This window comes from Chaetodon trifascialis, chromosome 13, assembly GCF_039877785.1.
Source record: "Chaetodon trifascialis isolate fChaTrf1 chromosome 13, fChaTrf1.hap1, whole genome shotgun sequence".
In the NCBI taxonomy this organism is placed as follows: domain Eukaryota; kingdom Metazoa; phylum Chordata; class Actinopteri; order Chaetodontiformes; family Chaetodontidae; genus Chaetodon; species Chaetodon trifascialis.
The window spans coordinates 18,109,463-18,131,793 of NC_092068.1; the positions used below are offsets into that span (position 1 = coordinate 18,109,463).

A 22,331-nucleotide genomic window follows, 5' to 3' on the forward strand; every position below is an offset into this window, starting at 1 on the left:
TTCCTGGCATCCCTTCAGCTGTCACTGTCATAATAGCTAAAAAGCCCAAAAAAATAATAACAAAAAAAAAATAGTTTATGCTGCTGGACTGCTTTAGGCCACAGTTGGAGCAAAAATTCAAATTAAATGTCCACTGCACCGTCATCCATTTAGATTGTAGTTTCAGACTGATCATTTGACTCATTTCAATTTTCAGTTTCTAATCTGTCCAAATAAAATCTGACAAAAGTGGCTTCAAATTTAAAAACATTAGGTCAGACAAAGGCTTAAAATTGGAACTTCAGGCTGTTTCTCTCTGTTGCCAGTATATTGCTTTAGAGCCATTAAACAGTTTCTCTTCAAATCTTTGTTTCACGCAGCTACGGGATTCAAATGTTTATTAGCATAGCTTTTCTGAATTAATTTCCAATTTCTTTTCCACCTGAACAGTTGATTGAGCTCCACTGGTTGCACAGTCTGGATGATTTTCACCTGTACATGATGCGCCACTGTTTATGTGTTGTTACATGAGTCGGGGCTCAAACACTCTCGCACATGTAAACACACAGACACACACTTTGGCCTGAGACTAAAGCAGCTGCTCTAGTATTCTACTCGTGTTGCCTGGGTCGCTGAGATAACAGCGCTGCTGCAAGTGATGGACTCTGTGACTGTTAGTAAACAGCAAGCAGATAAGAAGAACCCAGAGCGCAATACCAGATTTCACCCTTGGTCCGGTGCCAGTCTGGTTTGTCTGATGGTGAGTCCCGCAAGCCACAGATGAATGTAGTCAGGATAGATTTCACAACACTTTGAAGGAGACAAAGACAAAAGGATGAAATGCACTCACTATTGTTATTTCAAAATACAAATCAACAGAGAAACTGCTCACACAGACTCACCCACCACACATTAACCAGATCAGGCTACGTCTTTCCCACACATTAATGATATCAGTGGGGGTTAAATCGTGTAGGATAATGGAGATTTGTCGCCAGATCTGATGAAACTTTCTGATTGAGCAAAGAGTAGTAGTAGTAGTAGTAGTAGTTAGTAGCAGTAGTAGCTTTGCCTCTTTAAGTTACAGGTGTACCATTGCATCCTCCAGCCAGTGTTTATCAGATCAGGCATCATGCAAGCAGTGTAGAAAAGGCCTCAACTGTAACTTGGTTAGCAGTGACGTTCACTGTCAGAGGGATGAAAATTTGTGCCAAATACAAGTGCAAGTTTTAAAGGTCCAGTGTGTCAGATTTTGTGGCATCCAGTGGTGAGGTAGACTGCAACCAACTGAGTATCTTTCCTGCCAGCCTCACCTTCCAAGTGTGTACGAGAACCTACGGTGGCAGCGAAACTCACAAAAAACTTGTTTAAACTCCAAACATGCCAATGCAACATGGCGGACTCCCTCAGTAGATATAAAGGGCTCATTCTAAGGACAAAAAACAAAAATGCCTTTCTTATTTTCAGATGATTGTACACTGATGTAAACATAATTATGTTTCTATTCTATTTCCTTATTCTGCCAGCGGTGCTTGTGAGTAATTCATCCTTCCAAAAAGCTACAAAACCTGCTCAAAAAAACATATAACTTAAATTGCACCAGAATTGTCCCAGAAGAACTTGAATGACCTTTTACAGTACAAATAAACTGTGTTTGTTTGTGCAGCCACTGGCAACAGTGAGGTCATCCTGCTGTTCTCATACTGTAATATTTAGTTCAGAGGAGAAAAAAAGTATAATACACACGAAGAACCGGTGGATTCATGAAGTTTTATACCTACATTCAGCGTTGATGACATGACAGCTTAGCTTTAGCTTGTCACCGGCCAAAGATATCTAATGATGTCATGCAGAGAGTTTAGAAAAATGACTGCATGATCTAAAAGGGTTCGAATGAGTCACGACGTTATTGAATTCTTATATAGGTTAATGAAGCACAGTGCCTCATTTTCAGCACTCTCTGCCACATAATTATGAGATTAGACACATTAATAGTTGAGAGATGATATCAGTGACCTTTCAAGCTAAAACTTGCTCCACTGTTTGCTAAGTAAAGGGTGCGGGATAAATCCATACACAGTGATGCGGTGACATTTTGCCTGGCAATTTTGTGTTGATACACTGACTCCAAGTATCAATATTTCCCTGTTGAGTTATTGATATTTTAATTGAATTCCAAATTTAATGGAGTTCATTGATTTTTGGTGTTGATCAGTCAAACACTCATAGTAACAGAAAACACTAAGGTGAGATGAACACAACACAACACATACAGTACGTCAACAAGTCATACACTGAGTGACCAGTTTATTAGGTACACCTGTACCATCTAATGCAATCCAAAACAACAACCCTGCAATTAAGTAGTTCATCAGATTTAGTTTTTTATTGCTGCTGTGTCTGGAAATCTGCTCATTTGCATGGTAAAATATTTTAAAGCTTTAAAGCTTCATTAACCAGTATTTTTACATTCCCAATGGGTCAAATGAATATGTGAGTAACACATTAACACACATTAATCAGCGTTTTTGTAAATGTGGCAGTGTTAGCTAGCTTTCTAATTTTCAGCTGCAGTCCTTGCTTTGACTGTGAATCTGTTGACCATTTTAGTATTTTTCAGCTCATTGTTTTGGTTTTACAATCTGTAACTTCCATTTTGATTCAATTTCACCACTTTCATCAACTCATTTTCCACCAGCAGCAGGCAGCTGTTTTCAGAGTTAACAAATATCTGGTGAGTATAGTGGATCATTTAGCTGCTAATGAGCCAGATATTTCCCTCAGGAGTTGGTGGAGACCAAAGACAGAGCTAAACGGAGAGTGAATAATGGATTGACATTCGTCAGATTGGCAGAAGCACAACTCCAAATTAAGGCTAATTTATGTCTGTTAGATGTGTAAATCAGCAATTTTTCGCAAACATGTTCATCATCATCATCATTATCATCATCGTCATCAGTGTGTTCTCAGCTTTTTCCTCCATTTCCACCTGGCCGAAAAAAAAAATAGAAATCTTCTTTATGTACTAGATGTTTGACATTAAAGGTGATCGATCAACAGTGTCAGTGACTACAATTACATGCGCACTATTTCATCATATTCTGTGTGGATTTTCCAAATTAGGCCTTGTTCCAAATGGGACATTTTCTGATTAAGACTTGGGGGACATGCCGATATTATTCAGGTTTTAGGAGCATCCTCTCACTGTCACCCCTGAGCATTACCTTGCAAACAGCTTGCAAAGCCGGAGTAGGAATGCATCCACCAAAGACATTATGAAAGACTTTAAACAGGTTTTTGGATATGCCCAAATATTGCAGTGGCGACCATTGCAATACATAAGGTGGATGAATGAATGCAAGAGGGAGGCTGTGTATGTTGATTGAAGTATGAAGTGCATGAAAATAGGAATATTAGTGGAATATTCATTTTCATTAGCTTTGTAAACAGCTCAGTAGGAATATTGTCTTTTTCGGAATATTTTGTGCATGTGAACAAAGTCACTGTTGCTGTCTAGATGATTTCAGATGTGCTGCGTCAGACTATTCACGTCGTCTGAAATTTGTCACAGGAAACATTTTGCTGTAGTTTCTGAGCCAGCTTGAAAAATATAAAAATTATGAACGAACCCAAGTTCAAGCTTGGCTCAGTCAGTTATCTCCCAAATTGAATCAGCCTGAATTCAAAACAAATGATTTCACAAACCAGTCTACAACTCATTCCTCCCATCACAGATCTGGTGTCTTTTTTTATATGTGTGTTCCTAACCTCCTTTGACCCTTCGGCAGAGATACCTTCAGAATGTCAAACACGTTGTTGTAGCTCGTTTGACTGTGTGTTTGGGATAGTCTCAGCTTAGACTTGCTAATGGGGGAGAGGACAGGCTGCATCTAAATGACGTGATTATCAGTGACGCTGCCAGCTGTAATCAGGGCCAGGGCACACACAGAGAGATCCGCAGAGAGGTGCTTTATGCCTGGATAGACAGGCGGAGCGAGGAAGCAGTGCTTTTATTTGTCTTTTATCTCCCTCAGTGGTACAGCAGGAGGAGAAACACAAAGAAAGATAGAGGTGAGAGTGAGACACAAGCAGGAGAATGATGACAATGAAGGAATTATTTGGCTACGCGTGGACGTCTATGACAAGCGTGTGAGCCATGACGACTGGCCGCGAGAGACTTGTGTCATAACAATGAGTGGAAATTTGAGGGACAGAGGAGAGGAACAGAGGTTTACATGGACATTTTGAAGTGGGGATGTCTTTTAGAAGTTGAGCTAAGAGTTGCATCATATAAACGTGGGGAGAAAGCTTAAAAGTACTTTCCTGTGTCTATATGTGTTCCCGGGCAGAAAGATGAAGCCCAGCAGGTCGCTGTGGCTCGACTTTGAGGCCAAGAGGTGAATTTTTTGTCAACACAATATGTGGTAGCTTGTGACTCTTGTTGTTTTCTTGTCAGAATGACAGTGTGAATAAGGTGAGAAGGTGCAAAATGTCATTATCTGAAGGTATTCTGCTGAGGAGAGGAGGGAGAAAGCTAGTTAGCTTGCTGGTGGGTACATGTTTGCAGTAAATTTAGCTTCTGTTTTGCTTTTCGTCCTGCTGTTTAATCACCATAGGCTTCTACTGCTGCAGCCTAACATTTCTCGAAAGGTCAGACATGTCTTTCCTGCTTAGCGTGGACTAAATGCATGTCAGTCTGTCGTGCAGCTTAGAGAGCAGCAGAGACTGGCTTCATGTCCATCACAGAGCCTACAAATAGATGAGCCCTTCATAGCCCTCGTGTGACCGATGCCTCGACAGACCCAGTTCACTCTCCATGCAGACTGACATTTCCTCCTCCTCTGAACCCACCAGCCTCACATGCTGAGATGATCAAACTGACAGGATTCATCTGCCCTGCACATATGGTTGTGGATCCAGGAAGAGCTGCCTGCTGCATAAGAGAGTGTATCTCTGCATGTCAATATATGGTGAAGGCTGAGATCATTTTGTAAGTCGCTATGAAAGGCCCCCAGCAGACCGACATAATGTATATATTTTTTAAAAGGGCATTAAACAGATATTACACATCTTAAGTGGAGGCAGGGAGCGCATGAAAAGATTAAGTTGTATTATTAGCAATGAAGGCCTCAGTGCTTCAGGAGCTTGACCCTCACTATTGATAAAAATCTAGCATATTTGTCTGCTGCTCCGGTTTTTTTCAATTCCGTTTCTTGCAAGTCTCCCAGTTTAATCAAAATGCAATACCAAATCTCTGTAATACACCTTTAAGTCATGAATTTCGTCGTGTCGTGCAAATCACAGAACGTGGGCTTGTTCAGGTTGTGCAGTCGTATGATCAGATTGTCTTTGTTGTTCCTCTGATGTGGTTGTTGATGTCATTTATGATGTTGATGTGGATCATCCGCTCAATTAAAGCTCGTGAAAACAGGTATTCATCGCTGTGTCTTCTAAGCACTGTGTGACTGAACACTGTCAAGTGGTGTAAGGGGGGGGTAAAACCGCTCTGCAGCAGATGCACTCATGTGTGCCTCCAGGTAAATTGTTATAATCAGCAGTAACTGAAAAATCTTCATTTAATGCTGCGTTTGATATTGTGCGTTCTTTGAAAGCTTTGTTTCGGTCTAGCTCACCCTGTGCTTACCTGAGCAGATGGTGTGTTCCCTCAGAGAACATAAAAGGCAAGATCCTGGTATACTGCGCGGTACTTGGAGAGGTGGTGGAAGCTTACTGTGTCTCTTCCTTCTTTCACATTGTTTGGTGGAACTTTTTTCATTTTTACTTGATTTTTTTTCATGGATTCTTGCTGACAATTCTGCTTCCTTCAGCATCCCCTTTTAAGTTGTCCAATGCCAAAATAACTCATCTCATCTGAGCTTCAGTTTATTTAAAGTGCACATCACCCAGTCTCCGTACACTTTACAAATCATTAAAAAACAGCAGCAGAAAAGAGTATGCACGATGCAACATGAAAAGTACACACATGCAACGGTGTTAATTTGACAACAAGGTTGATGTTAGTGACTTGAGAACCATCATCAGACAGTATAACCGTCACAGGATTGGGGTAGCTAGCCTGCTTGTCAGCGAGGAAAAAGCCAGTAGCCAGTGTTTTATGAGGAAGGATTTCAGTACATTTGTTTGAGCTGAAGAATAGATTTCCCCCTCCCAACACACGACGTCATGGGAGGGGGTAAATATCGTTTTTTCTTGCCCCTTTAAGCATTACTTAAAGAAACGGCAGCAGTTGAAGTGTTAGATTTCTCGCAGATTAGATAACGTTGGATGTTTTCTTCCCTCTCTGCAGTGTGGCAGCTACACTAACTGAGTCTACTGCTCATCAGTCAGATAGCGCCACGCGTTTTCCTCGTCAGTATCACAGGTGAACTGTTTTAGGCTGCATGACCATGATGAGATTGTGATCTTTTAACAGTGTGTGTGATTCACAGCGCCAATGACATATTTGCCTTTCAAACATCACCAACAGCCACAAATGAGCTGACTAATTAGATTTTCTGCAACTTTTGTGCGGAGCCAAATTAGTTCCACCCCAGCAAATTACACCTGGAGAGGGTGCGAGGCTTTATGCTACTATTATCCTGGGAAGCCTACACTCTCTGCTCGGCTAATTTCCTGAACAGCAGAGCAGCCGTGTGGTCTCAGCTGTGATAATACACACCTTCAGCTTGGGTCTATTGCAGACAGAGATCTGCACAGTTTATCGAAAACTGTGGCTTCATTCCTCGTGGCTTTTCATTTCTTTCGACTGAGGTTTTGCCTATAACTGCATACTGGACTTGCTCCAGTTGATCACAACCCATGACTTCTCACTTGTTTTTAGCGGGTGGGACTCAAATCGAATCAAATCCCACCCGAACAGTCCTGTTGAAGTAATGAAAGTGTTTGCATTAAATTCTTGATAGATAATAACTGAGGATGGTTTTGCTGACTTCATCTTACTCTTACAGTTCAACAAACAAGCCACTGTCCACTTGCATTGCTCATTGCACCTAAACATTGTCCATACTTCCACAGTCAGCATCTGCATTACATGCCAAATAGAAGGTGACACGGGAGCGTTATTATGGTTCCCATTTCACCAGCTCCTGTTCTTATGAATACTGAAATTGACTCTCATCCAGCGGGAATCCCATAGGAATCCTGTGACCCACAGGATTCCCGAAAAACGTCAGCCTCTAATACCAAGTGAAAAGTAATCTAATGTTGTCTTTCCTGTTTACATAAATTAATTTCCATCCTCCCGCTGAAAAAACCCTTGGAAAGCATCACATCTGTCTTTGATTATGCATTTGTGCTCATCAGCGTGCGGACAGTGAACTCCTTTGGTGTATCTGTTCAATGCCATTAAGAGCTGCACCGGGCTGCGGGTGACGGAGAATTTAGATATTCTTGCAGCATCCCTTGGCACCCTGTGAGGCCGACACTGCATCTGTTGCCAGGATGGAGCGGGCACCTGTTACCTGGAGGGATGTCAGCTGCAAATTAGCGTCGCAGCTCAATTATCAAAGCCCTGTTCATACACAATCACTGGCCGCATTGCACAGTCAAAGGTAGATCATTCAGAATGATTTCTTGGCTCCTGTCATGGCTGTTTGAGGTGCCCTCTACTTTAAATAGTGAGGCATATAAATGACAGAGCACGTCTTAATTGCTCACTTTTAGAGAGCTGTGCTTAATTGGCTTCAAAGGTCATTTGACATATTCAAAACACAACCATTTGTGTTGCTTTACTTTTTGTTTTTGAGAGACAGCTTCACTCCACTTTGACCTACATTTAATAGTAAACATTTTTCTTAATTTACTCCATGAGAGCAATGAGAGGGCTGTAAAATATACTGTATATCATCCTCCTTGGACAGTTTTTGGTTTATGCTAAAAATCTGTCAGCATTTCACAAGATAAACCAGCCAATAGTCTGCAAAAGGGAGTTAACCTTTCAAAACATATGCTGTCTTCTGCTTGAGCAAAGCATCGGGATGGCACTCAGACCTGAGTCCATGTTGTTTTTAACACACATGTATCCACTAGGTCTTGTTAATACTCCCCATGTGGGGCTAATTTAGTCCAAAGAAATCTGATTTTCCTCAGTGTCGAAATCTCAACTGCCAAGCACCCAAACTTTTACCATTAATGCCAGTTTATTGAGAACAGACTCTGTTTACCCTTCATGCGTATTCCATCCCCTCATGCAGATCCCAAAGCATGCCTGTGTTCTGTTATCAGTGGCAGCCCATGCTATTTACGAAGGGCTTGGTCTGCTCCGTGCTGTAGTTTGATCTGCATAGTCTGTCTACCCTTGATTTCATGCATGGGTCTCCATGCACAGGGCAGCAAAGCTCTGTTTGTGTGTGTTGTGGTGGTTACAAGTGGATTATGGGAGCAGAGGAGGGCAGACAGAGACCGGTAGATTGGCTTTTGGTCAGTGAGAGATGAAAGTGTCCGACACTCAGAGGTGGCCGGTCCGAATGAAGCGGACGCATCGGTTTCACCCAAGGGTGCTCGTCAGAAGAGGATGTTTTTCTGTGTTCTGTGTTCTCGGGAAATGTGTGTTCTCTTGGAAAAAAAGCAGATTTCTTTCCCATTGAATCCACCGTTATGTCTGGTCCCCTCAGGAGGAGCTTCACTATAGTCGACTAAGAGCAGCGAAATATCCATGCGGTTGCGACAGCCAAATCCCCCTTAGGCAAAGGCAAAGCACCCCCCACCCCCACACTAACACACACACACACACACACACACACACAAACAAACACACACCTCTGTCCAACGCCAGGCTCCATAAACATATTCTGTGTAATGTTGAATTTTCACAAATCTGCCCTGTCAAGCAGCAAGCTTTGCAGACAGCCTCCACGCCCCGTTGCGTTTGAAGACCTCAGTCAGTCTATCGCCGCATAAGTACGTGTATGACATGTTTCTGTCTGAAGTCAAGCTTTTCAAGCATCCGATGCCAGTTGCCCCTCTCTGTGCCACGTCTGCCAATCCTCTCTGCTTGCCTTTGCTGCCTTCCACGTACTCCACATCCTCTTTTTGTGTCCCGCTATGCCTGTGTGAGCTGAGATACTCATTTTACACCCCAAAGCCTGCTTTTCTCTGTCAGTCCTTTTGTGTGGCTGTTCTTGTTAGCTGGTTCTGAAGCATGAGGTTGAGGCCTGGACCTGGTTATGTTTCATACACTGGGTTTTGCATTTATGTGTTGTATGTTGTTGTGTTTCATACTGGCAGTGTGTTAAGAGAAGAGGTCCATGATTTCATTCCTTCCATTCTTTCCTTGTTTCTTTTCTTTCTCCTTCTTAATCCACGTATTATTTTTGCTTTTGCTGCCTATTTATTTCTGGCTCACTCGGGCAGGAGGACCGCTCCCCCGGGCTTCACAGCTGTTATTGGCATATCACACGGTTTCATCTTTAAAGTCATAACATTTTCTCGTTTTCAATGCGTCCAATTTCTTTCCTTACTAAATTAGACATTAGTCAGCCCTTCAGGTAAGCGATACCGGGGAGTGAAATTAATGTGGTGGAAATTGTGTTCGCTATTTTATCAGGGTTTCACATACAGACATGTGCTCACACACACACACACACACCCAGGCACAAGTTATCCACCTCCAACATACCCCTCTTCATGCTCTTCTCTGCAGTCAGTTGCTTAAATTGTCCTGGTCGAGGCAGGATATGCCTCATGAAAATGTACATAGCTGCCAGAGAAAATGTTTCTCTGGACATTTGATGGCTCGCTTATGTACTGAGTAGGATTGAAAATCCATTGAACTGCAGCTCATACAGTGTCAGTAGAGCATTAAATTTGTGTGAAAAGGCCTCTTGAATGAGCAGATTGAACAAAGCTCTGTCTGTGTTCTGGCTCAGCAGAATGAGAGAGTCCACTTTACTCCAGATCATTGTGGTTTCTGAACAGTAAAAGCACACATGAAGCAGGACTTTTTCTGTGTCTGGGCCAAATATGTGGATTTTTTTTCTATTATGTCTCTTCATTTCAGTCAACTTTGCGCTTCCATTCTTCTCGCAGGTATCCGTTCCCAACGGTGTTCAGCACATGCAGCAAGAAGGACCTTGCTGCCAGTCTGGAGAAAGGCGTGGGCATGTGTTTGTACAACATGCCAGAGGTCAAGGTGCTCTATGGTGGCCAGAAGTGTGGCAATGGCTACGTGGAGGAAGGAGAAGAGTGTGACTGCGGGGAGCCAGAGGTCAGTCTCCAGCACTGTGGTTGTACTGGGCAGCTCTGTAGAACTTTGTGAATGCGTGTAAATAAGATAACGTTTTGGGGGCATAAACAAAAGTTAAACGACAAAATCAGTCTTTGGTGATTCAGGATTCAGCGAATCCACATTGCAATACTCAAAAGGACCAAACATACTTTTCCGGCTTAATACTCCTCTTACTAAACCTAACAATAATAGCTGTCCTGTAAGCAAACACCCAGGACGATGAAAGACTTCACGTTAAACTTTCTCTTGACGTTGACGTTGTTATTGCGCCTTAAAAGCTTCAAAACTTGCCGTGCAAAAAAAAAAAAGCCTAAAGCTCAACACACCGCCAAGACCTCCGCTATAAGTGTTTTATTTACATCACACCTTCTCTCCCACATGTGCTCAGCAGTGCTCTGACGGGCTGCCGCAGTGATGTCATACCCGTGTTGAAAGCCCATTAATCAAACCACTGTCAGAGTGTGTGACAAAGGAAACAAACAAAGTGTAATCGGGTCGAGGCTGGAATAAGCTTTCTTTGGCTTTGCCATCCAAACAACGGGGCACGCACTGATGCATGTATCCAGCCACACGCGCACACATTATTTCTCGCTCACGCATGCACTGTGAAGTGAGAATCACGCCTGGGCAGCATGCATCCCTCAGTCGCAGCCGCGGCGGCTGTGTGCCTCACAAAACCGAAACCCAAAGCAGATTTGATTATGAGTATATCACTCAAAATCCCTCAAGCTCGATTGATTTCCTCGAGCCTCTGATTTTTTTGTTTAAACAACATCTAAAACACATAAATTTATAGTGAAAGAAAACAGAAAAAAGCAGCTCATTTGAGAAGCTGGAGCCTCCAAATGTTCCAATTTTCTGCATTTTTTGCTCAAACAATGAAGACTCAAACAGTTAATCAGCTCTGAAAATTGCATGAGTAATTGTTTCAGCTCTACATCTGACTTATATTCATATCGCCCCATTTGATTGTCTGCTTCTCGAATCCAAATCTGTTCAAATCCCATATCAAATATAATTAAGTTTAGCTTTAACTATGTGCAGGTAACTACGGTTATGAATAACTAAACCTCAAAGATTCAGATCAGTGTCTACCTTTTGTTGGCTGAGAGGGCAGAAACACTACAGATACCAGTGGCTGCCTGATTGATATTCCCAACCTATAGCAACAGCCTGAAAGTGGCATCAGAAGAAGATATGAAATGTTGATTAAAGGCATATCTGATAGCAATGACAGCTGCAGACTGCAGAATTTTACACCTTATTTTTACAAGATATTCAAGCAAAAGTTGATAAGCTTAAGATATTGATATGATAAGCATAAAAATTTAACTCTGAGAGTCCTCACTCTGTCGGCCTTGTTGGACTACAGAAACACACAGTCCACTTAGACAGACTGATGTTTCTTTTCCCTCACAAATGATCTTCGATGGGTGAAGACAGCGGCTGTTGTTTCATTTTAGCCCTCACTGACTTAACATTAATTAGCTACAGCTGATGATGATCATCTGCAGCTGGTGATGAGAGCGACGGTCAGCACGGGCTACAAGCTAACATTTATGAATTAACAATGAGAGAAAAGGTTCAATGAGAGAAGAATGGTTTGATAAGTGATTTGTTAGCATCAGATCCAAACAAATTCGGGTATGTTACCAACCACCATGGAGATGGAGATGTTTCTGGACTTTTTGAGAGGGCAAAAATTGTCATTTTATTTATCCAAATATTGTCAATTGTCAATTTTCCGACCTAACTCTTAAAACCTGACTGACTCAACGATGATTTTTTTGAAGCTAAGTGTTGTTATGACTGTGTACTCCATCATTTAGAGGCAGCTGTAGGTAGTATTTTAGTGGAGTCATTGTGTTTGACCACCAACGAACCAACTGCATAATTTACATTTGTCAACTCCATCTCTGCCAGTTTGCCCCCCCATAACCCCCCCGATATCACCACAGAGGTCCTGCTTGTTTTATCTGCCAGCCCACTTAGACCAACAGATGAAAGCCACCTTTTCCCTCCTCTCTAAACAATAGGCTTACGTCAGGGCCAAAAGGTAAACAGCCAGACTCATAAAACCGCACATGAACTGAAAATTACACGTCCAACAATCCAGTTCCCAGCCTTCAACACGTCTTGTCATTACCTCAGAGTCCCACGAGTGAAACAGCCACGTTGAAAGAAGACAAATGATAGCGGGAGTTGTTTTCTGCGATGTGTGACACTACTTGGAAAACAAAGCTGATGTGTTTGGGCATTCAATAAAAGATAAACATTGCAACACCTCCCTTAAGACTTTTACAGCATTACTCCCTTTTCAACTTATCCTTATTTATCCTCCCTCGTCGGGTTCTGCCAGCAGCCGGCTGATCTTGTCATCATGGTAAAAAGTCTACAATCTTCGCCCCTTAAGGGCTTTCAAATCCCACTTGTCCTCTTGCCCATGATACCCCAATGGTCAAATCTAACATGCACATCAAATCAACCCGACTGCTGTGCCTGATTTCTATCTTCTGCTTCACGGTTCCCACTTTTTTTTGTCATTTAGTTAATATGACTCCATGTCTCAAAGGTCTCCAGGTTAGGGAATGCACGGTGGGAATCCCCGGACAGGAAGTGCGCTCCCCTGACCTGAAGCCTTGATCTAACAGGGATCAACTGACAGAAAAACTCCAGAGCGGTGATCAGGTCCACATGTTGCTAACTGTTTTGTTTTCTTTGCCTTCTTCCAGGAATGTTTGAACCCATGCTGCAACGCCACCACTTGCACCCTCAAGGGAGACGCCGTGTGCGCCCACGGACAGTGCTGTGAAGACTGCAGGGTGAGACTTTTCATGCAGGCTTGAGTCTGTCTCACGCTTTCTCCTTCCACTGCGGACATCCTTCTCCTGATTTAAATGCCGTTCTGCCGTTCTCATAGTTGTAAAGGATCTGAAATTATGTCTTTCCCTCTGAACATTGCTCAGAGCTTTACTCTGCAGAGAGGGACAGTTTTTCATTTCCAAACTCAACTGTAAGACCTTAAACTTTCTGAGGATCCGGTAATTCTCTCCAGTAGGTTATTAACAGACTCATAATAGCGTGCCCTTAGATATAATTTTATATCTCAGGTCAGTCCATTCAAACTGTATATGTTTTACCTGAATAGGATTTCAATCGAGGACAGGTTCTCAGGCTGGATTGCATAAAATTCATGTCCACTGAGTTATTGGCGATTTTGCTTTGACATGGAAATCTTTTTCCCAAGTGTCTCGGATGTGTGTCCTGTCTTTGAAAAGGAACATTTGTTGAAGATGATTAAAACGATTGAATGTTTTTGCACAGACCTCCAAATGAGTCCTTCCCTATGCTTGGCACAAAAGCATGTTTGACCTTGTGGCGTGAGACATACGCGTTGTACCATGTTCTGTCTAAGTAAGAGCCCAATGTAGTAGGTCTGTGTCATTCCAGACGTGAAAATGAGTGGGCAATTTTACATTTGTCTTCTATTTTAATAAGCCCTGCAATCACTTTTCTCTTCACGATGGCAGTCTTACTGGTAAAGATTTAGTCATAGTAAACATAAAGGCCAGACCAGCACAAGGTTAAGTGTGCGAGGTATTAAATGCATGAATACTTCTTTAGAGCGCTGTAGGTTAAGCACAGAAAATAGAATATAATACTGAACCGTACAAGGAGATTCCTCTCATGTGAGATCAGTCTATAAAAATGTTTCAAGTTTTTTTTTTCCCTCACCTTTGTGGTGCAAGACAAAAGACCAAAATCAACCTTTGAAAATCCTTTTCAACATTCCTCCATGCAAAGTTATTACAGTCTGAATATCCAGCAAAACATAAAGGACGTGAGCAAATAGAAATTAAATTAGAGTCAATCTAAGGTCTCTAAAATCAATTTTAACTGCTTATTACTATTAGGGGATCCACTGGTGAGAAGCTGGGGTGATCATCCTTCACACCCACATTGGTCATTAATTAAGCCCTCAACTGCAAAATCAATTTTAAAATCCATCGCTGCTGCAGCCTGTAGACAACCAAAACGCTTTCCGTCCTTGAAGCAGCAGTAGCAGCAAAGCTCTGTGGATGGCAATGCCGGTCCACTGGATGATCCAGACTTAAATATCTTAACAACTGCTAAATGAATTGCCATGAAATGTGGTACTCACATTCACGTCCCGCTCATGATGAATTGTCTTCATCTAGCACCGTCATCAGGTCTATACTTTTAAGCGCTCACTAGCAAATGTATCATTGTAAGTGATCAGCATCAGTGTTTTACCGTTGTTATTGTGAGCATGTTAGCTTGCTGACATTAGCATTTAGCACAAAGCAGCGCTGTGCTGAAGTACTGCGTTTCACAGCCGCCAGCATGGCTGCAGACTCGTCGTGCTGTTGCTGTTCTCCGGCAGTGCTGTCACTCCCTCCAGCACAGCAGCAGGTGCCAGATATCACAAAACATTGCTGCTGTATTTGTAACAGTCCTGTCTCGTTTCAGTGAAGACATAACAGAGTATCTGCAAAGACCAAAGGTCTGGACGTTAACAGATAGATGACCTCAGCAGTGTTGCAGATCTGAAAGAGCTTACTGTACTGTATTGTATGTGCTTACAGCTGAAACTGGCTGGCACTCTGTGTCGAGAGTCCAGTAACTCCTGTGACATGCCGGAGTTCTGCACTGGTGCCAGCCCTCACTGCCCGGCCAACGTTTATCTGCATGATGGGCACGCCTGCCACAGCGTCGATGGCTACTGCTACAACGGCATCTGCCAGACACATGAGCAACAATGCATCACCCTGTGGGGAGCAGGTAAATCAATGGCTACCAATAAGTTGGACTGTGAACATAATGTTCACTTTTATAAGGGCGTCCTCCACTCATTTTTTGGTGATTATATTTTTGTATTTTCCTTGTTTGTCTTTGTGTGCAGGAGCCAAGCCTGCCCCTGGGATATGCTTTGAGCGAGTAAACTCTGCAGGGGATCCTTATGGGAATTGTGGGAAAGACTCCAAAGGTTCCTTTGCCAAATGTGATGCGAGGTAAGACTCTGCAGCTGCAATGATGCAGTAGAGGTACAGAGAAATTACTGTGCAAAACACAACTGATTAGCTTAAGTGGTGTCATTAGCAATCATCATGGCGTTGTGAAATCTGACACATGATCTTCAAACAAAAGTTTACACGGGTGAAAAATGTAATTTGAGAAAGATAGCAGCTAATTACGTTCTGAGAAAGTATTCATGAATCATTTCATGCTATTCTTGTTGGCTAATTGTGGTAAAGATCTTCTCCCTTTGGGTGAATTCTGTAATCAAGCTCTTTGTTAATTGATGTAATTGCTTTAATGGCCAGAGGACTGAAGCAGTGCCGCTTACTTCAGCAGCCTTTCATCTTTCTCTACACTTACTTATCTTTGTCTCTGATTGACAAGCCTTAATGTTTTAGCCTTTTTTAATTAAGTGTTTTATTATATGCATTTTTATTGTCGTGTTCACGCATGTGTGTGTGTTGTATGCAGGGATGCAAAGTGTGGTAAAATTCAGTGCCAGGGAGGAGCCAACCGGCCAGTGATTGGAACAAACGCTGTTTCTATTGAAACCAACATACCGCTACAAGAAGGAGGGCGTATTCTGTGTCGGGGAACACATGTTTACCTGGGTGATGACATGCCAGATCCTGGACTGGTTCTGGCTGGGACAAAGTGTGGAGACGGCATGGTGAGTGATCAATTTACCATTTAGCTGTAAAGAAAGACAGCATGAGGTAATATTCAGTACTTCTTAAGTAGCCATATGTAAGACATCGCTTAAGACTCAATATTGTGATAGTGTTGTAGCATATTGTCCTGTAATCACACACATCTTGCTTATGGCTGGACAAAGGAACAAGACTGTGGGTTATCCAAGTTCTGATGACCTGGAGCTGCACAGGAAACCCCATAAACATTTCAGAGGATTTGTGACTGGTCTCATAATGCTGTTTAACATGCAATTCCTCGAGCCCCAAATTCACCTGTTTGTATATAAGACACTTAAAAAGACTTTATCTGTCGCCTGAAGTCTGACAAAGTAAGAGCTGATCAATTTATCCTGAAATCTCCTTTCCTCCTTAACCATACTGCATGTTTTCAGTAGTGTGTTTTCCATCTCATAGCCACATTAAACTGCCCAGGTCTCCACTCAAACTGCTAACTTTCAGTAACAGCACTAGCATTGATGACAGAACATGACGCCTCTGACACTCTTAGTTGCTAGTGATCGCAGTTTGATGCAGCAGTCAAGTGGTGTGTTATAAATGAAGGCTATTGAAAGTATTAAGTGGATGCTTAGAAAATATTGTATGCAGTTCATGTCACATTTCAGGCAATGGCCCGCAGGTCTCACTTTATGTCTTCCCTTCTTGAATTGCATGAAGGGTTGTGACGTGTGAACATGTGTAAACGTGTCAGTACCTGACAAAACTTTGTAACAATCTTAAAAACATTGTCATGTTAATTTCATAAAATTGTACATTTGTTATCGACAAGAAAACTTAAATCCTATCTTAGCAGAGAACATGCAGCAGGCATCAGTCAGGCACCTGCTGCTTTATGGCACAGACACTAAACCTGTGCACATGTAAGACAGATATTATCCCGTGTTGCAGGACTGTGCGCACTTCTTCTCATGTTTTGTGTTAATTGGCTGTGTGTTGCTCAATGAGTCTGTTCCCTCTTATAGGTGTGTCTGAATCGGCAGTGCCAGAATGTCAGTGTCTTTGGTGTGCATGAGTGCTCTGCGAAGTGCAACGGACGTGGGGTGAGTGCAGAGCACCGACTAGCTCAATATTTAGTGTTAAATTATGCACCGTAGCCTTTGAAACAGTCCGGCGAGGACATTGTATTTACCCATTTAGTCACTTTATGACCAACAAAATAACAACTGTCTTACTGCACTGTAATTGCACACAATAGCAGAATAGTGTGTTTAAATGGAGCCTGTGCATCGTGGCAGCTGCTCCGGTTCTGTATGATGGATCTTCATTGTCCCACTGAGGTTAAATCAATCCCATTTAACGGCATCATTTATGTTCTATGCAAAGTGTTGTCCATCATCTCCTGACTGTACAGTGAGAGAAGATACAGAGCAGCACCGCAGGGAGAGACCACAATAGTCATTCTGTTGCAGTATAACAGTAACTCTTCCTGCCAAGGAATGATCACCTTTCTCTCTTCGCTTTCTCTAATCAATAATTCAGCAGGGGGTGCTTTTATCTTTTATTTACTTTACTGTTTGGATTTCAGAATGAAACACTCACTGGGGGCTAAATTAGCTTACACTAACCTCTGATCTTCACCGCAAATTATGGCAATTTAGGGCACAGAGATTATTTACAATGAGAAAAAGCTGTGATCCTAAAATCCTTTATTCTCTAAACTCTTATATGTATCTTGGAACTGACCAAACACACCTGAACCAAATTAGTCTGCCAAGAAAAAATAACGTTATTATGCTCAAGAACAAATAAAACGCTGTAGCTGCCAGTTGATCGGCTCACTGCAATAAAGATAATCACATGAAAAATACTTTACAAGAGAGCTGAAATACAGAGAAATGGTTCGCCATTAAAAGTGTGGACTGGAGGTGCATCTTCCCTCTTGCAGAAATACCTGCCAAATCAATTTGTCTGCCATTTTTTCAAACACATCGCACAGTACGAGACCTGCCTGGAAAAGTAGTAGTTTTCTGAATTTACTGTAGGAGTTTAAAGAATGTTGTTTGCCTGCAAGTGAACTCACTTTATCTTGAAAGGCATGTACTGGCTGTTGCTTGTGAAGCAGGTGAGGCACCTTTTAGCTTTTTGTAAATCTTATATATCCTCGACGTCTTTAAGACATGAATAGATCAAAGTGAAGTGTGATGTTTTATAATCAATACATTCATATGAGAATTATCGTTTTCATATCAGTATCTCATTCTGATGAGATATTTCAAATATGTGACATATCATTAAACATAGTAAAATAATGTATTATTTACTAACGTGTCTCTGTATAATTTTTTTTGTACGCATCTTCAGTCTGAATATTAATTCTCCATAAGAGACAGATAACCTTGCCTTACATTTCCCTTAACACACACACACACACACACACACACACACACACACACACAGAAAACTCCCCCAGATCACACCTCCCTCCGAGCCCCCAAGTGCCTCTTAACCCCATCACCCTGTGCAAAGGAGTGTCCATGGCCAGGGGACAGGGAAGGCCCTTGACTGTACGTCTGTGCTCAATGTAAATCCCCCACAGCTGCACAACTCCCTCTGCACCTCCCTCCCTCCTCCATCCTCCCTCCAACCGACAGCTGGACTGCGTTACCTCGCCAGGGAATCCTCCTGGATCAGACTCCTGCACTGGAAACCCGAGGCTTCACGGGACAGACTCTCCCATGCACATGTTTTATCTATTATGACTTCGCACAGCCAGCGTCCTCTTATGTTGAAAGTCAGTCAGACTAACTGGATGAGAGTGGCTTATTTATAAAAAATAAACCCATTCAGCTGTCATGTTGTTATTTGGAGATAGACCCTTTGGTGAGGGCAATGCATCATTTATATGTGGAGTTTAGCTGGTTGGAAGGGTAGTAATACACAGTGAAACTACCTTGTTTGCAGGTGTGCAACAACAAGAAGAACTGCCACTGTGAGGCACACTGGGCCCCCCCGTTCTGTGAGAAAGCAGGCTTCGGCGGGAGCATTGACAGCGGACCGATGAGACTGGCAGGTAGTGAGGACGATTTCATTTCTATCCTCACTCTTCTAGACAGAGAGACAACGGCGCTAACTCAGAAATAAGCTACAACACAAATCTCTACCAGCTGCACCTTGTACATCTCTTTTCTTGCAGAGTCAGGACTGGATTGATGTGTAGTTTGGATGCGAGTGTAATTTTCCTAGAGCAACACAACTCCCTTTCCACCCAGAAATACAGTACACAGCACAGTCTGTGGTCTTAAAATAGAAAGAAAATGAATTGTATTCCTTCGAGTGAAGGCGAGAGATGTCAGCGGCAAACTGTGCTGCTGACCGTGGCCTAGCTGTAACGGTCTTTGCATTATGTCCTGTCATTGTTCTGTGCTGTAGATGTGCGTGTGTGTGTATTAATGTGCGTGTTGTCATATATGGCATCAGCCGACAGTGTGGTCATTACCGTGGCGATCCTGGTCACCCTGCTCGGCCTCCTGGTAACCACCGTGATCATTTTTCTGAAGAGGAAAACTCTGCTGCGCCTCCTCTTCACCAATAAGAAGAGCACCTTGGAGAAGCTCAGGTGACAAACGGAGCCAATGAGGTTTGATTGTGGTTCAGTGACACGTTGTCAGGCTGCTTAGACTGCAGCAAGAAGTCCCTCAAAATTTAGATGATTCGATAAACATCACAGGTTCTTGTTCCTGCTTTTTTGTTTTAAAGTGAAATTATTATTTATTGCTGAAAGTCATTGATTTGAAACATTTTTACTCCTGAAACCGGTAGAAAACTGATTTTTCTCGCTTTGTGAACTAGTTTTAGTGCAATTATTTCTCAATATAACAGGCCTGTACTTCATTTATGGTCATCTGAGGAGCACCTAACTCATAAACACAGAAATATATATGGTCATATAGTTATAGTTTGATATTTATGGACTTAAGAGTTAACATTCATGGCGAAAACCATCCATCCGTCCATTTTCTGTACCGCCTATCCCTTTCGGGGTTGCGGGGGGCTGGAGCCTATCCCAGCTGTCAATGGGTGAGAGGCGGGTTACACCCTGAACTCGTCGCCAGTCGATCACAGGGCAACACACTGGACAAACAACCATTCATACTCACACTCACACCTAGCGGCAATTTTTAGAATCACCAATTAACCTAATGAGCATGTTTTTGGTCTGTGGGAGGAAGCCGAAGTGCCCGGAGAGAACCCACGCATGCACGGGAAGAACAAGCAAACTTCACACAGAAAGGCCCTGCCTGACACAGGGATCGAACCGACGACCTTCTTGCTGTGAGGCACGCGCACTACCTGCTGCTCCACCGTGCCGCCCTCTATGGCAAAAACAAGCGGCCCAAATCATTATGATGCCTTCTGATGCCTTTGTAAACACAGGGGAAAAACAGGCCAATATTTTCAATCGCGATTAGCTGAGAAACACAAAAATTTTCATTTTTCATCTGCAGTAAAACAGCGATTACATTTGAAAATACCAAAAACTTCATCTGAATATTCCTGAAATGACTCGATCTTTAAGTACTTCTGATGTGTTTATAGATCTGTGGAGGCCAACAGGCCAGTCAGCCCCATCAGGACTCAGTCCATGTACAGGCCCACACCACAGCGCAAGCCTCCACCCAAACCCTCTGCAGCCAACATCTATAAGGTGAGTCGCTCCCCACAACACGTCCGTTACTGCGTCTGTCGGCACAGCTCGCCGTGTGTGTATCAGCATACACTGTATATTAATACACAGCCATTTGTTTACTGTGTATGTGTGTTTGCATGCTCCTTTCTGTCACGGCCCATTTGATTTGATTTCTTTTGTAATCGCACTCTATTAGAGCCCTTCACTGACCTGCAGCCTAGTCTCGGTTTAGACTTGTCGTGCTCCGAGGCTTGTTGACAAAATAAGATGAGGGCAATCCGGGTAATTGATTCATCCACACTATATCCCTCTCAGAGAAATATTAATTACGGCGCATTGCTGTCGGGAGGCGGAGGAACTTTAATAGGGACTCAGGATGTTGTTATTTGATTTTTTTGTGATTAAAAAGAAGGGAGCAGAGTTGATTCTTTCGGGCAGAGGTGGAGAGCAGGTTTGATTTGTTTGTTGGTAATGGGAAGCACGGAAGGAGATTACATATCGTGTATGTGCATTACAGGCTAAAGCTACATGCATTTATATGCATGAGTGTGTGGGGGTTTGATTTGTGTTCGCATTGGCCTGCACCTGCAGCAACTGAGTATAATAGTTCTACCTAATATCATAATTGAGTGTAGAAGTTCATCCAGATTATGTTAAGTAGTGTTGAGTCCACCGGAGTGACTATTTGAACAGGCTGTCCATTCTTATTCTGCTCAACAGATATCAGTCAGCATCACTGCAGCTCTCTGTGAATACATCTGCACCGTGTGTGTGTGTGTGTGTGTGTGTGTGTGTGTGTGTGTGTGTGTGTGTGTGTGTGTGTGTGTGTGTGTGTGTGTGCGCAAGAGAGTGTGTTGTCCAGCAGCCAAATCCTTTCTGGCCATTTTAGGTGTTATTGGTTTGTTCTGGAGCGGAGGGGTAACAGCTGGTCAGGACATGTGGTCAGACTCTGGCTTTTAAAATTTCAGAACGTCATATCTAATAATGTTGTTTTCCAGTTTTATGGCCGAGTCTGACATCAGCTATTTCACACTAATGAGAGCTGCATGACTGAGGTGGAATTTTACTTTTTATGCCTGCGCTACCCCTTAGTATCCCAGGACAAGACACGAGGCCTGCAACCAATTATTACTTTCATGATCAGCTAATTTGTTGATTGTTTGTTTGAGGAAGGGATCTACAAATGCAGAAAACAATGAAAAAAATGCCTGTCAAAGTTCTGCAGGTGCCCGTTTGACAGCTTCAGGAGGAGTTGTGGTAACACTACTGGGAACCAGACATGCATGAATACGTTTTTCTAAAAACATCTGACCTAAAGACAGCAAGACACAACCTGAATAGACCAGAGGATAACTAGATCCAAAATGCGGTCAACACAAACAGAGAGGGAACAGCAGAACAATGAAAAACCAGCTAACGAGCAGCTGTGATCGAACAGTCGTTGTTCCCAGCACTTCACACTCCATCCATCCATCCATTGTCTATACACGACTATCCCTTTTTGGGGTTGCGGGTGGGCTGGAGCCTATCCCAGCTGTCAACGGGCGAGAGGCGGGGTACACCCTGAACCAGTCGCCAGCCAATCACAGGGCAACATATACAAACAACCAACCATTCACGCTCACACTCACACCTAAGGACAATTTTAGAGTCACCAATTAACCTAATGAGCATGTCTTTGGTCTGTGGGAGGAACCCACGCATGCACGGGAAGAACATGCAAACTTCA

At 42.8% G+C, this 22,331-nt stretch overlaps 1 protein-coding gene across 2 annotated transcripts in view; it reads left to right on the forward strand.

Moving 5' to 3' along the window:
* The window catches only part of adam12b (ADAM metallopeptidase domain 12b), a 75,833-nt gene that overhangs the window by 45,138 nt on the left and 8,364 nt on the right, over nucleotides 1-22,331 (forward strand). The window contains exons 12-20 of one of the 2 annotated variants that reach the window (XM_070977979.1): nucleotides 10,027-10,204; nucleotides 12,958-13,047; nucleotides 14,833-15,028; nucleotides 15,150-15,258; nucleotides 15,737-15,935; nucleotides 16,938-17,015; nucleotides 18,877-18,985; nucleotides 19,345-19,531; nucleotides 20,512-20,620. In XM_070977979.1, coding sequence (XP_070834080.1) covers nucleotides 10,027-10,204; nucleotides 12,958-13,047; nucleotides 14,833-15,028; nucleotides 15,150-15,258; nucleotides 15,737-15,935; nucleotides 16,938-17,015; nucleotides 18,877-18,985; nucleotides 19,345-19,531; nucleotides 20,512-20,620 — 1,255 coding nt within the window. The remainder of the gene's footprint in view (nucleotides 1-10,026; nucleotides 10,205-12,957; nucleotides 13,048-14,832; nucleotides 15,029-15,149; nucleotides 15,259-15,736; nucleotides 15,936-16,937; nucleotides 17,016-18,876; nucleotides 18,986-19,344; nucleotides 19,532-20,511; nucleotides 20,621-22,331) is intronic. The other variant, XM_070977980.1, reaches the window with a different exon arrangement.